The 15652-nt window shown below is 35.7% G+C and overlaps 2 protein-coding genes across 2 annotated transcripts in view; one reads left to right on the top strand and one right to left on the bottom strand.

Moving 5' to 3' along the window:
• Nucleotides 1-2615, top strand: part of LOC123658292 (vacuolar protein sorting-associated protein 13A-like) — a 51398-nt gene extending 48783 nt beyond the window's left edge. The window contains exons 50-53 of the mRNA XM_045593729.1: nucleotides 381-542; nucleotides 718-1151; nucleotides 1751-1871; nucleotides 2282-2615. Of these exons, the coding sequence (XP_045449685.1) occupies nucleotides 381-542; nucleotides 718-1151; nucleotides 1751-1871; nucleotides 2282-2419 (855 nt within the window). The 3' untranslated portion in view covers nucleotides 2420-2615. The remainder of the gene's footprint in view (nucleotides 1-380; nucleotides 543-717; nucleotides 1152-1750; nucleotides 1872-2281) is intronic.
• A 6645-nt stretch (nucleotides 2616-9260) lies between these two features.
• Nucleotides 9261-14475, bottom strand: LOC123658726 (coiled-coil domain-containing protein 130 homolog). The gene is made up of 3 exons (XM_045594070.1): nucleotides 14164-14475; nucleotides 13315-13575; nucleotides 9261-10371 (listed from the first exon to the last, which is right to left on the bottom strand). The coding sequence occupies exons 1-3, from the start codon at nucleotides 14473-14475 to the stop codon at nucleotides 9901-9903; spliced, it is 1044 nt and encodes a 347-aa protein (XP_045450026.1). The 3' UTR covers nucleotides 9261-9900.
• Between the last annotated feature and the right edge of the window lie 1177 nt (nucleotides 14476-15652).

Genomic DNA, 15652 nt, shown 5'->3' with positions numbered 1-15652 from the left:
GAATTTCCGGATTTTCGATACAGAGAAAATTCTATTGTGGCTTGCACGCTTCAGTGTGTAATATCCTCTTTCCCTATGTAGGAGAAGGATCAGAGCTGAATCCACAACGCTGCTTCACTGCGGGTTGTACATGATAACAACCGAGACCGACGGCTTAACGTGCTCTCCGAGGCTCATTGGGGAGACCCCACAAGAACTGCACAAACACCCAGACCACGGAAAACACCTGCATGGCCAATACAAATGTTTGTAACGTGCAGAGATCGACCCTACAAGCGCCAGCGCAACAGCCGCAAACCAGTGCTGTGACCGTTGCGCCGACGCGTCGTCACTGGCTCGTTTGAGTGTAATCAAAAGAGTAAATCTTTCGTTTCGACCAGGGCGTCCGCACGTACAGTGCCTGGGAGGCGCGCGGCGCCGCGCTGCTGAGCGCGCTGGCGCGGGGACACTACGCCGACACGGACGAGCACGTCGCGCACGCGCACCTCGCGCCCGCCTCGCCCGCCACGCTGCTCGTCACCACCCAGTACGACACACTACACGCGCCGCAATATACACGACACTCCTCTATACCTACGCCGACACGGACGAGCACGTCGCGCACGCGCACCTCGCGCCCGCCTCGCCCGCCACGCTGCTCGTCACCACCCAGTACGACACACTACACGCGCCGCAATATACACGACACTCCTCTATACCTACGCCGACACGGACGAGCACGTCGCGCACGCGCACCTCGCGCCCGCCTCGCCCGCCACGCTGCTCGTCACCACCCAGTACGACACACTACACGCGCCGCAATATACACGACACTCCTCTATACCTACGCCGACACGGACGAGCACGTCGCGCACGCGCACCTCGCGCCCGCCTCGCCCGCCACGCTGCTCGTCACCACCCAGTACGACACACTACACGCGCCGCAATATACACGACACTCCTCTATACCTACGCCGACACGGACGAGCACGTCGCGCACGCGCACCTCGCGCCCGCCTCGCCCGCCACGCTGCTCGTCACCACCCAGTACGACACACTACACGCGCCGCAATATACACGACACTCCTCTATACCTACGCCGACACGGACGAGCACGTCGCGCACGCGCACCTCGCGCCCGCCTCGCCCGCCACGCTGCTCGTCACCACCCAGTACGACACACTACACGCGCCGCAATATACACGACACTACTCTATATTACACTGCCCTCGAAGTAATGTTAACGCGGTTACGAGGTCGCATTCGGCCTGTACCATCCCACCACTGAGCATGGGCCTCTTTCCCCATGTAGGAGAAGGATTGGAGCTTAATGTACCACGCTGCTCCACTGCGGATTGGCTGATATGTTCCCTACTACTAGTAACGATCGCTATCAGGTATTTATGATAACATCGGGATCGATGGCTTAACGTGCTTTCCGAGGCACGGTGGGAAGACCCGCAACGGTTTCGGGGTATTGATTTATAAATCGAGAGAGGAGGATTTTAGTGGGTAAAAATCCCACACTATATGATAAGGATATATGACAAGTGTCTTTTACAAGATTTATCTCCTCGCACAGAAAAAAATAACAACTATACTACACTACCCTACTATACTACACGACATTTAACTTCACGCATTCGGTATGTTATATTTTTGAACTACAAGACTATTTCCAGTCAGTTCAGTTCACCTACAAATATTTGTCCAAGAAATGTATATTAGGATAATGAGCAGCGCATGACGTAATATGGTGCCATCATACCAGACATATCTTCGTGGTCCGCGCGGGGGCCCGAGGCTGGCGAGTGGAGTGGGCGGTGCGCCTCGATCAGTTACTGGGAGCCCCGCGCGTGAGGGATGGCGCCCTCGTGCTTAGCATTAAGCAGGTACACGTTTATAAAATAAAATTATCATGATATTATAAGAGAATTATAAATCGACTTAAAAAAAGGACGTTCTTAATTAAATTATATTTTTGGACTTTTACTGGGTGTATTGATTTTGATGTTTTTTTTTCAATTTTATTTGAAAGCTTAGCTTTTTTTATTTGAGTGCCTTTGTCGTCTCATTTCAATTTGAACTAGATCGTGTTTACATAATAATGCGTAGTTATTGCTTGTTAATGTTAATTGAAGCCTTTTTTTTGTTTGAAATCAAACTCATTTATTATCTTAAGTATTATACTTATTTATCTGGAAAGTGTGTGAGATTTCCTGCGGTGCCCCACCTCAATAAAAGGCGTATAATAGTTGCAATAGGATGTTAAGAAATATTTATAAAGTATCAATATTTTCAGGACGAGATGGTGGATTACTACTCGACAGATGAGAAGGTAGTAGAGATTCCAGACCCTCAGGTACTGAGCTGGCTTCAATCCAAGATCGAATGCGCACTCATACACGCACTGGAAGACAAGAGATGCCCCGAACAGTAAATATGCGAGGTGTTTGGTGGAAGAAATTAAAAAAAGAATACTAGTTAATTGTGTCATAACTTCCAATGGTTTTTTAATTATTATTTTTTTCATTAATATGTTTTATATGTAAACAAGCAAGAAACAATTTAACAGTGTCGTAACTCTTGACTGTTCTTTTACGTGCTTTGATATACTCGTATTTATTTAGTTGTGCAACATTAATCTAATTATAAAAATCTTTTCCAAATTTCGAAGAAAATATTTTAATGAACGTAAAAAGTAGACACATAGAGTAAATAATAAAAACAATACGCAAGAAATGTGAAAGCCATTATTTCTAAATTCATTCAATACGCAAGAAACAATAAATAAAGCTGTCACTTTTTACTTTCCATTTATTTATTGTTAGTTTTATATTATGTAGGTAATATGAGTTTTTTTTACATTAGGCAACATTAATAAAATCATCCAAAATTAAATATCTCTTAAAAATTACGGAAAGGACTTTTTAATGGAAATATAAGTATGGTAAATGCTTAAATATATTTAATTCATTCGGCTTTATTGCCGTCAAAATGTAAAAATGTAAAAACCTTAAAGTCACTTAAAAATGAGTATTTGTTTTTTAGTTTCTCTATAGTATTTTTTTTTAAATTCCTACCACCAAAATGTATACGTAAGACAGTATTACAGGCGTTTCAAGTAAGATGCACAAGCTACATTATTAAATTATTATAAACGTTAGAGTAATGATTATAAATTTTAAATTTAATAATAAAACATTGATCTCTTTGTGTGTATTAATTATAAAAAACATTATTTTAATTTAAAATAAATGTTCCGACTGATGAAACTACCTATAAAGATTTATAAGAAAATGTCCGTGACTAAATCTGTTTCACTAATTACTTGTAAAAAAAACGCATTAAAAATGGATACTTATTAGAGATGCCCAAAAAAATTATTTGTATCGTAATGTATCGCATTCTTTTGTATGATGATATTATCGAATCATTTTTAATATCGTACATACTATATTTTCGTTGTTTTTATCATTACGAAAATATAAAGGTAAAATTGTAGGTCTTTAGTCTTATCTCTTCGCGTTTTAGACATTGATCATTTCGATGGACTTTTAGAAAAAAAAAATAAGTAAGAAGTAAGGGATTTGACATTTTAATTATCTAAAAACGGTATTATTTTTTTGTTCGATAGCAAATAATTAATTTCAATTAAAACCATTTCTGAGATAAAATTTATTTTTAAAATGAATCTAGAATTGCCCAAGATATATAGCTTAACATACATCACTTCACCCTATCGCAGTATTCGCAGTCCACTGCTGGACATAGGCCTCCACAAGTATCGTTTTGGGCATCCCTAATGCTTATAAATGTCTATTTCTAGTCGATTGTAGTATTAAAATTAGTTTTATAGTCGATGTAACTCTTTACTATCCTGTTATGTTTGTCTTATTTATTGACATTAAATAATAAAGTCTTGTTGTGTATATTTTAAAACATAAAAACTATACAGAATAGAATACAGACACTGTAAGGGTCCGACGAAAAGCTTCCATAAAGATGGCGCTGCGATAGCTTAGAATTATATTTAAATTTAAATTTTCAAAACAGATGGCGCTACTAAGTCAACCGTCTTACAAGAACTAAATTCATATCTTGATTTTTTTAACTCTAGCACCATTCTGGGGATATTTTGACCTATTATTTGACTACTTTTCTTACGAAACCAAAAGAAACCTTTTTTTATTAATAAATATAAACAATCAATAACTTTGTCTAATGAAAACGAAAGATTTGTAGGTACATGACTAAAATTTAATATTTTTATTAAAAAAAAATAATTTAAAAAATAACGAACAAAAATGTATAGACAATCACTTTTTGTACGAATACTTTTTTAATAATCGCTGAATATGTTTATATAATTATGAAAGCATTAATAATTAAGAAAAATATACATTAACTAACTGGCTAATAAAAAAAATATAAATTACTCGGCTGAAATACTTCATTATATAAAATAATTTTAAAATTATATATTAGTATGTATACGCCCGGACAGTCTATTAAAAGTAATTCTATCAAAAGTTAATAATAACAATTAATAATTTTTTTTGAGTATTTAAATACTCAAAAAAAAACCTTCCGTGGGCCCTAAGGAACATGCAAAAAAAATAAATTAGCCAAATTGGTCGAGTCATTCTCGAGTTATACGCTTAGCAACATTCATTTTTATTTATATAGACTAGCTAATCCCGCAAACGAAGTGGTGCCATATACGTTATTATAGTCTGGCTAACGAAAGTAGATACTCGATTTTTTTGCATACTTTTTAAATGGCAACACTGAAGGGTCTGTAGGGTTCCCACCATCGGCTATATTACCTCTTTAATTTGGGAATATCTAGCGGAAACCTACTAAGATTTAAATATAAAAATAAAACCAATTCAAAACCTTACTTAACCCAGTTACCTACTATGTTTGAAAACACAATTAGAATTTAGGACAATATAAATACTGGGTAACATATCTACTTGCACTAGCCAGACTTTAACCACTTTAACACCCCCCCCCCCCCCCCCCCTATAACTTAGGGATATGAAAAATAGATGTTGTCAAATTTTCAGAACTACCCGATATGCACACAAAATTTTATTTATCGGTTCAGCCGTTTCGAAGGAGTATGGTAACTAACATTGTGACACAAGAATTTAATATATAAGATAAGATATATATATATGTATATGTATATATATGTATATGTATTTTTTTAGCAAAATATTCATGTCAATTTCATATTAACTGATATTCTGACTTTTCTTTTATTTTATTTTTTAAGGTATCAAATCAAGATTGAGTCTATGCGCTCAAATAAAATAAAGTCTAGTCTTTGCATTTATATTGCACTCTTCACTTATGTAATAATATTGTTATTGTATTGATAACTTCTCTAAATTTTTAAAATTTAGTGGTAGGTGATACCCTAAAGCGTTTTAATGACAGTATTTGTTGTGTTGCCATGTCGTTACGTATTTAAAAATATATTGCTAAAAATTGGATGTTAACTTATACATAACTAGCTGTGCCCGCGGCTTCGCCCGCGTTGAAATCAGTGTGTCACAAAGTTTTCCCAGGAACATTCCAGTGAAACTTTCATCAAAATCGGCTTAGCTGTTCTGTAAACCTTCCTCTTGAAACCCTCTCTTTATTGGTGAAACCGCATGAAAATCCGTTCAGTAGATTTTGAGCGAATCGATCACATACACTTTTGGGGACTTTGTTTTTTAATACACTAACCGTCGCCCGCGACTACGTCCGCGTGGTTATGAAGATATGCATTACTATAAAGATTTTTAACGCAAATTATTTTTTATTTCAGTCACTTGAAATGCTTATCACACTGAGTAACTTTTAGTAGTTATTTTTATAAAACCTCTATACATCACATTTTTAGCTTTATTTTTAAGCTGCAGTATAAATAACAACCTATCAGGCGAACATATAGCTGCTGTATATGTTTCATACAAACTCAATCAAATCCCCTTAGCGGTGGAATATCGCAAAATCCGTTCTTAGCGGACGTCTACTAAATATAGGTAATCTACCTCCCTGCCAAATTTTATCTTTGTCCATGCTGGATAGATGGACCACCCAGCGGTTATTAAGTTCTCGTGATGAGTGAGTCAGTGACCTTTCTCTTTTATATATATAGATTACGATGCATTATTTGGACACCTTCTCGCTATCTATAGAGCATACATTTTAAATTTCAAGTCTTTTACTTCTAAAACATAGGACTTTCATACAAACTTCCAACCCCCCATTTTGCCCCCTTAGGGGTCGAGTTTCGAAAAATCCGTTCTTAGCAGATCTCTACGTTCTATAAGGAGCCTTCCTGCCAAATTTCAAGTTTGTAGGTGTTATAGTTTCGGAGATTTCGTGAACAGTGGTTCAACCTACCATCCCCCGTTTTAACCCCAAAAAGGGGTTGATTTCTAAAGATACATTATTTGGACGCCTTCTTGCTATCTATAGAGCATACATTTTAAATTTCAAGTCTTTTACTTCTAAAACATAGGACTTTCATACAAACTTCCAACCCCCCGTTTTGCCCCCTTAGGGGTCGAGTTTCATAAAATCCGTTCTTAGCAGATCTCTACGCCCTATAAGGAGCCTTCCTGCCAAATTTCAAGTTTGTAGGTGTTATAGTTTCGGAGATTTCGTGATCAGTGGGTCAACCTACCATCCCCCGTTTTTACCCCAAAAAGAGGTTGATTTCTTAAGATGCATTATTTGGACGTCTTCTCATCATCTATAGAGCATACATTTAAAATTTCAGGTCTCTTACTTCAAAAACATAGGACTTTCATACAAACTTGCAACCCCCGTTTTGCCCCCTTAGGGGTCGAGTTTCGTAAAATCCGTTCTTAGCGGATGTCTACGCTCTATAAAAAGCCTTCCTGCCAAATTTCAAGTTTGTAGGTGTTATAGTTTCGGAGATTTCGTGATCAGTGAGTCAACCTACCATCCTCCGTTTTAACCCCAAAAAGGGGTTGATTTCTAAAGATACATTATTTGGACGCCTTTTCATCATCTATAGAGCATACATTTTAAATTTCAGGTCTCTTACTTCAAAAACATAGAACTTTCATACAAAATTCCAACCCCCGTTTTACCCCCTTAGGGGTCGTGTTTCGTAAAATCCGTTCTTAGCGGATCTTTACGCCCTATAAGGAGCCTTCCTGCCAAATTTCAAGTTTTTAGGTGTTATAGTTTCGGAGATTTCGTGATCAGTGAGTCAACCTACCATCCCCCGTTTTAACCCCAAAAAGGGGTTGATTTCTAAAGATGCATTATTTGGACGTCTTTTCATCATCTATAGAGCATACATTTAAAATTTCAGGTCTCTTACTTCAAAAACATAGGATTTTCATACAAACTTGCAACCCCCGTTTTACCCCCTTAGGGGTCGAGTTTCATAAAATCCGTTCTTAGCGGATGTCTAAACTCTATAAGAAGCCTACCTGCCAAATTTCAAGATTGTAGGTGTTATAGTTTCGGAGATTTCGTGATCAGTGGGTCAACCTACCATCCCCCGTTTTTACCCCAAAAAGGGGTTGATTTCTTAAGATGCATTATTTGGACGTCTTCTCATCATCTATAGAGCATACATTTAAAATTTCAGGTCTCTTACTTCAAAAACATAGGACTTTCATACAAACTTGCAACCCCCGTTTTGCACCCTTAGGGGTCGAGTTTCGTAAAATCCGTTCTTAGCGGATGTCTACGCTCTATAAGGAGCCTTCCTGCCAAATTTCAAGTTTGTAGGTGTTATAGTTTCGGAGATTTCGTGATCAGTGAGTCAACCTACCATCCCCCGTTTTAACCCCAAAAAGGGGTTGATTTCTAAAGATACATTATTTGGACGCCTTTTCATCATCTATAGAGCATACATTTTAAATTTCAGGTCTCTTACTTCAAAAACATAGAACTTTCATACAAAATTCCAACCCCCGTTTTACCCCCTTAGGGGTCGTGTTTCGTAAAATCCGTTCTTAGCGGATCTCTACGCCCTATAAGGAGCCTTCCTGCCAAATTTCAAGTTTTTAGGTGTTATAGTTTCGGAGATTTCGTGATCAGTGAGTCAACCTACCATCCCCCGTTTTAACCCCAAAAAGGGGTTGATTTCTAAAGATGCATTATTTGGACGTCTTTTCATCATCTATAGAGCATACACTTAAAATTTCAGGTCTCTTACTTCAAAAACATAGGATTTTCATACAAACTTGCAACCCCCGTTTTACCCCCTTAGGGGTCGAGTTTCATAAAATCCGTTCTTAGCGGATGTCTACACTCTATAAGAAGCCTACCTGCCAAATTTCAAGTTTGTAGGTGTTATAGTTTCGGAGATTTCGTGATGAGTGAGTGACCTTTCGCTTTTATATATATTATAGATATAGATTAGTAAAAAATTATATTTTCATTAATTTACAGATATTGAAATAGCGAATTAACTATACAACTATACATATATATTAGTAATAGGCTTTATGTACGTTCTTCTAAATATTCTCAATGATTATAGTATATGCTTTACTACTATAGTTTACAGATAAGGATGCATCATTATGGCCTAACTTTATTTATCAACATTTCTTGCAATATACTGGAATTGAATATTTTTTTTATATAATTAAGTGTTTATTTTAGTCATACATATGAATAAATGTTTATGTAATAATCATGCGTATAATTGTTGTATAAATGCTTTTTGTTGAAATAAAAAATACCAATTAATTATTTTCATGTCTCTTTATTAATTTTTATATTAAATAGGGACTTTAAGCCACTATTTATTTATTTTAGAATAGAGGTAGCCTTGTACCTATCTACTGATTCAGAGTGAAAGGGTTCAAGTATTACGTAAGAGGAAATTTAGTAATTTTTAACTCCCTCATCCCCCTTATCTATTAGTCAGAAAACCTTCCCCCATCCCTATATATGCTTTCATACACTGGTATATATATTTTAATCTATTCAGAAATAACAAATAAATATTGCTGTCGTAACCACCATCTAGGCTGCTTCAAACAAAACAATGAGCCCCCTTCAATTTAATTCAGTGCTTACGTAATACTTAAATGACCAGAAAGAGAAAATTTTACACAGCAGAGGTGCAATTTTTCATCGTGATCCAGCTATCAGCTGTTATAATTTTGTAAAGTAACTAATTCTAAAGTTTTGCAAAAATAATAACATTAAGATGAACGATGTGTATATTGCATGAATAATTATTTTAAGAAAAGTATACGATAGAAAGAAATGAAAGCAAAATGTATTTTAAAAAAGTATTTTTTATTTATATTGATAAAACGAATACAAGTATTACTATGTACTAAAGGGTATATACATATTTTACAGTATTAAGCTAATAAACATTAGTTTGTTACACATTTACAACTAATACACATACAAGGTAATAATTTTAACAAATTTGAACAATTTGGTAAAAAAAAAATACTTTTTAACAATTATATGTTTTTAACACATATCTCTAGTAAATTTCTATATACATAGAATAATTTTTACTAACTTTTTATACGTTCATATACAAGATACATTATAATATGTTCATATACAAGATACATTTACGCGATGACCATTGGACAGGAGAACAGTTGTGAAACAATTGTTGTACTGTACTATACTGTGACAGTTTGCTATTCCAATGCCGATTGTAGACGATTTCTGCTATGGATTTTACTCAGAAAAACACCCACAACTGCAGAATACTGCACTTTTATCATATCTCTTTATTTTTGATGTTATGTAAAATTTTTCTGTACTTAAAAAATCTTAGTAAATCAGACACTGTCGACAGTAAAGATCCAAATGATTTATCCACTGAGCTATCATGGCTTGTGATTGTATATCACATTTGTATTTATTATAACTTGTATTAAATATATACAGAAATTAATCACCATCTTCGCCACTTGAACTATAATCACAGACCAATGAAACTTTATTTTCATTTTTTGTTGTTTCCGACTCAGTACTATTATCTAGTTTATCTTTTGAAACTAAATCTTCATTTTCAATGGATTTGGTATCCGAGCAATCACTGTTTTCATTACGTTTACTTCTTTTTATCGTAATTCCTAATGAGTTACGAGTTAAAGGCGCTGCTTTGCTCAAGGATTCTTCTTTCTTGAGTCCACCAAAGCTTGTTAACAGTCCTTTGGAGCTTGGTAAGGCTGGGCTATTGATTATTTTGCTACGGACCGCACTCTGCTTTTCTTCTATAGTTCGTGATGGTCTTAGGGCGAGCAAAGCAGCCATGTTTTTATCTTCTTCTGTTTCAGGTAGCAGATTTATATTAAGAGAAGATTTTGCAAGTATTAGGCCATCGTTAACTGCTGATTCTTCTAACTCCTTTCTTCGTTTCTGTAAAAAAAAATTATAACAAAGTTTATTAAAAGGTTGTTCGGTGGTGACTTTAAAAATGATGTGATAATTTTTCCGAATTAGTGAATCAAATTTGCATAAGCTGATATATTTTTATTATATTTTAAATGACGCCTAAAAGTTATTATTTTTTAAATTAAGTAAATAATCGAAACTGTCTGTTTCGATTGTTCACACTAATTGATGAACATAGTAAAGTATTGAAACTAACATTGCTCAAAAACTACGGAGAATTTTTAATAAAATGACATAGTTATACATTTAACCTTTTGACCGCCGTAGTCACCTATACTTGACAAGGGCTCGCGAGTCCTGTGCGCCAGCGACGTCTATATGTGACAAAAAACCCGGACCACAAAAATATTAAATAAACTTATTAAAAAAATATTTCTAGTATTTTAATTCAACATTTATGAAAATAGAATATCCCCGCAACATTTGAGTATAAAAAACAAGTCTTTTAGAGCTACACGTATTGAGAAACATTGAAATAAAAACATGCATTTTTATTCTACGTAAATGATATGTCCAGAACGCCGAAGTCGTCTATAGTTGACCGCTAGGGACGTGACGCAAGAGGTATAAATAAATAATAAATAAATAAATATTTACAACATACACACACGGTCATCTGTTCCTAAAGTAAGCAACTTAATGCTTGTGTTATAGGTAACAGCTGACTGGTATAGCTATTTTTTTTAATAAGCATACATATAAATATAAATAAATATATATTATACCCAGACTCGGGGTGGGAATCAAACCCATAACCTCCGGAGCAGAAAGCACCGCTGACCTGTAGTCAGTACAAACTGCGCCAACGGGCTAGTTAAAATGGTATAGATGATTTATATATTCTTTATTGCACTTTAAAAAAATCATAATTACAAGTCATTTTTGCAATTAGTTATTCAAAATTCAACTCAAACGTGTTATATTTTCTATAAATAATTTAATATTTGAATAAAACAAAAGGTAAAAAACATAAAACTATCATCAGTTAACACATAAATAGCAAATGAATAAAAAATCAAATCAACTAAAATCAATCAAATCGCCATAATAAATCTGATATCTCAAATCTGGCGCATCTCTAGCGCGTAGTCATTAATCCGTTCTCTACACGCCGTTGTCAAGTATAGACGACACGCTGATGACGTCATAAGCGAATAGCGAGAAAACTAGTGAAGTGCAAGACGAGCGATACCTTAGAACATCGTCGCATTTTGGAAGGCGTCGATGATTTTAATAATTTCTTTTCAAAGTACTTTCTTTTTAGTAAAAAAGCTTAAAGAATAGGTAAATGATATTGTTTTTCATTAATTTTAATCATTTGAGACAATTGTGTGGAAAGTTCAAAAAATAACCTAAGTTTTTATAAAACTCGTTTAAAACGTTGGCCTTATGGGGCACTATGGAACGAAGCACAGTGGAATACTGTTCTAATGAACCTTAAATAATAAACTATTATCTAATAAGATAATAATTGTGTTTGCCGGCAAACGAAAAAACTTCAATTATATCGACAAGTAATACAACGTAGGTAGACGAAAAAATAGTCAAGTAAATACGCATTATCAAAGATCAATCAAAAAGTTGTAATCGGGTTTGGATGAAATTTAAATGTGACTACATGATAAACATCGGCTTTCGATTAAATTAAAAATCATCAAAATCGGTGCACCCAGTAAAAGTTATGCAGATTTTCGAGATCTCATTATAAAATCCTGGTTTCCTTAGTATGGTACTATACCGGGGTTATCTCCTTTCCAACAAAAAAAGAATTATCAAAATCGTTTCATAAACGACAAAGTTATCCCCGAACATAAATAAAAAAAATATAAAATATATATCGAATCGTTCGAATTGAGTAACCTCCTCCTTTTTTGAAGCCGGTTAAAAAATTACAAATTTGAATTCGGTTAATTTTTTTCTAAATTACTTTTCATGTATATATCGATTCGATTCGAAATCGATATATAGCCTGCGGCTTCCTTTCGTGCGACACAGCACGTCTCTAAAGAGAGTTTCATAACCGTAGGTCAGCTGCGCCGTAGTCGTCCAGTCGTGACAATGACGTCATGGCGATAGAAAAGAGTGTTGTGCTTTACTACGATTATTTTTGTAATGTTTGTTTTTTATTTATGTTGTTGTAAGTTTATATAACGAGTGCAAGATCACACAAGAAAAATATTAAAAAATAAACCTTCCTAGATTATATAAGTAGTCATTTATTGCATAAAAACCAACAAAACTTTTAACTGAGGTAGGGCACAGCAGGAATTTCCTGCTCAAAATATGGAGCAGCCCGACTGGGTATAGTACCTCGACCTTACAGAAGATCACAGCAAAATAATACTGTTTTCAAGCAGTATTGTGTTCCTGTTGGTGAGTAAGGTGACCAGAGCTCCTGGGGGGATTGGGGATTGGGTCGGTAACGCGCTTGCGATGCTCCTGGTGTTGCAGGCGTCTATAAGCTACGGTAATCGTTTACCATCAGGTGAGCCGTACGCTTGTTTGCCGACCTAGTGACATAAAAAAAAAAAAAAAAAAAAAAAAAAAAACAAGTCACTGTGTGGTACTCGATAACGACTCTTGGCAGCACTATTTTTTTCGTAGGTATTTTTGTTTATTTTATGCCTTGGCGTACAGGGCACGGGAATGGTTTTGAGGCGTGGCGGTCAAAAGGTTAATTGTCAATAAAAGTTTAGCATATGAAATTATTTGCAGATACCATTATAAATGACAATTTTATACACAAAATTAACTTCAAAGCCCCCCTGTAAAGTGCCTTTATTCAATTTCGATATTATACATAGAGACAGACGAATTATATCAATGATCTGAACGATGTATGAATGATAATATAAATTTTATACATTATTCTTAATAGAATAAGTAATGTCTTAATATAATTCTTACCCGGAACTTCCTACGGAGGGCACAATTGGCTTCGTAATCATCTTTCCAGACCATTTCATTCCGACCAACGAGCAGGCCGAGCCGTGGTTTAGCAAGTTTACTCGTGTCTTCATCTCCTGTTTTATGTTCCAACTTGAACATAGCATCATCGAACAGACGTTTTTGTGTTTCTTTCGTATCTGGAACAATCTGCCCGTTCTCTGTCGGATCCCATCTGTTTTCCTGACGTCTAGCTCCGGACACGATGACATAGTCTAGATTCTGAAAAAAAATTTTAAAGAAAATTCATGTTTAATTGTAAGGAAAATGTATCTACTATCCATTAAATAAAAATAAATCGCTAAGTGTATTATTCCATGCTAAACTAACTTTTAACTGAAGTAGGGCACAGCAAGAAATTTCCTGCTCAAATATATAGCAGCCGGACTGGGATGGTATCTCGACCTCATAGAAGATCACAGCTAAATAATACTGTTTTCAAGCAGTGTTGTGTTCCTTTTAGTGAGTAAGGTGACCAGAGCTCCTGGGGGAATTGGGGGCTTGCGATGCTTCTGGTGTTGCAGACGTCTATAAGCTACGGTAACCGCTTACCATCAGGTGAACGCTTGTTTGCCGACCTAGTTATTTAAAAAAAAACTCGAATATGACGAAACAAATTGAATGATTTTAGCCGATCTTTTTTCAAAACTTTTCTAACACTTTGTAGACAGTTCCTATTGAACGAAAAAGTAACGACTATTTTAACTTCATGCATTTGAGAATTTGCAGGAAAAGACATCCATCGGTTTCGATAGTAATAACTATTAAAAAAAGAGACTACTAAAAGTTCAAATCATTAGATATACTTACAGCTGGATCAGTTTTAATTTCAAAATGATTATCACATAAATGACATTTCATCCGAAACTGGTAGACAGGAGTACTGTAGTACATTCCGATTTTTGTCTTCTCCGCATTATATCTAACTCCCATACCGATGTGGTTCTTACATCCATCACACCATATGTTATATGGCATTTCAAATCGTATGATAAGGATACCCATATGTAACTTTCTGGCTCTTTCTCGTAAGGCATGGGTACCCATAAACTTGTTGAGACCCCCGACTTTAGGATCATAGTCGGGTGGGTAGTATAAGTTCTGCCCTTTTCGTTCTCCCATGATTACAGAATCTGTAAAAAAAAAAAACAACTTTGTGTTAGAACATTCACTAGATAAATTTTAATTTTATACATGTACTAGTTAATGTTTTATGAGCCATTCAGAAATAATGTCACGAGGACCTATGAGGTAAAGATTGACAGATTGGTATAACTGACAAGGATGGATTAGAACTTGGTAAGATACGAGCGGCTTAAATATAGAACAAAACATTTCCTTCGCTACCTTAGCATGGGATTTGTTAGCAAGGGGAACACGGGAATATACTTTAAGGTAAAAGATGCTATCTTGTGGCGATATATTGTGACTATTCACATCTAACCTCTATTACTGGTGAGAAAATTATGGACATGTTAAATTAGTCTTTTTCTGGGTATGCATACATAGCAGTCATATACTACTGAAGAAATTGTACAACAAAATTTAGACTTGGTACATTATATAAGTTTGTAATGTAACCAATGGTTAAGCCTTAATGACTTAACCTAATGTCGGTGCCATTAATAATAATAAATGCTTCACACTCAACGGCCCCAGTAGGATTTTCTCCTGTGTTGCGGGTTCGGACACACACACAATACACAAACACCCAGACCACGCAAATATCTATATAGCTAATACAAATGTCTGTCGTGAGCGGGGATCGAATCTGTGACCGCCAGTACAACAGCCTGTGCTGTGACCGCTGCGTCAACACATCGCCACAGGTAAGTTCTACAGATTTATGAGTTCTTACATGGATGAGCTTCTGTAACTGTTGGTACACCTTAAACTGAGCCTCTCCTGACTATATTGTATGTGTCTACAGAAGTTCTATATCCACACATATCTAACATATTAGACATAAAAGAATTAGCTAACTGAGCTGATGAGAACTCGATAGACATTTTCTTTCTTCTAATGTTCTTTATGACGTTATTTATGATTGATTGAATTGTTTGTTTGTGTCTAAATATTAGCTAAACTGAATGGCTTGGATAGTAGTTCTTGTGGCCGAGTCTAAGACATTTTTCCGTACTTCGCGTGTCTTCTAAGGCACGTGGATTTAGAGATGTCGTCATTTCATAAATGGTGAAGGATGTATGGTTTGAATTGAGGGGATAAAGATAGATGAATGATTTACGGTAGGTAATTCTAGAACAGTGGTTCGTTGTTTAAAGAGTCATCAACTGCTAGA

Source organism: Melitaea cinxia, chromosome 12, assembly GCF_905220565.1.
Source record: "Melitaea cinxia chromosome 12, ilMelCinx1.1, whole genome shotgun sequence".
Taxonomy (NCBI): Eukaryota; Metazoa; Arthropoda; class Insecta; order Lepidoptera; family Nymphalidae; genus Melitaea; species Melitaea cinxia.
The sequence above is the reverse complement of the archived record's forward strand: the minus strand, read 5'-3'. Positions and strand labels throughout refer to the sequence as shown.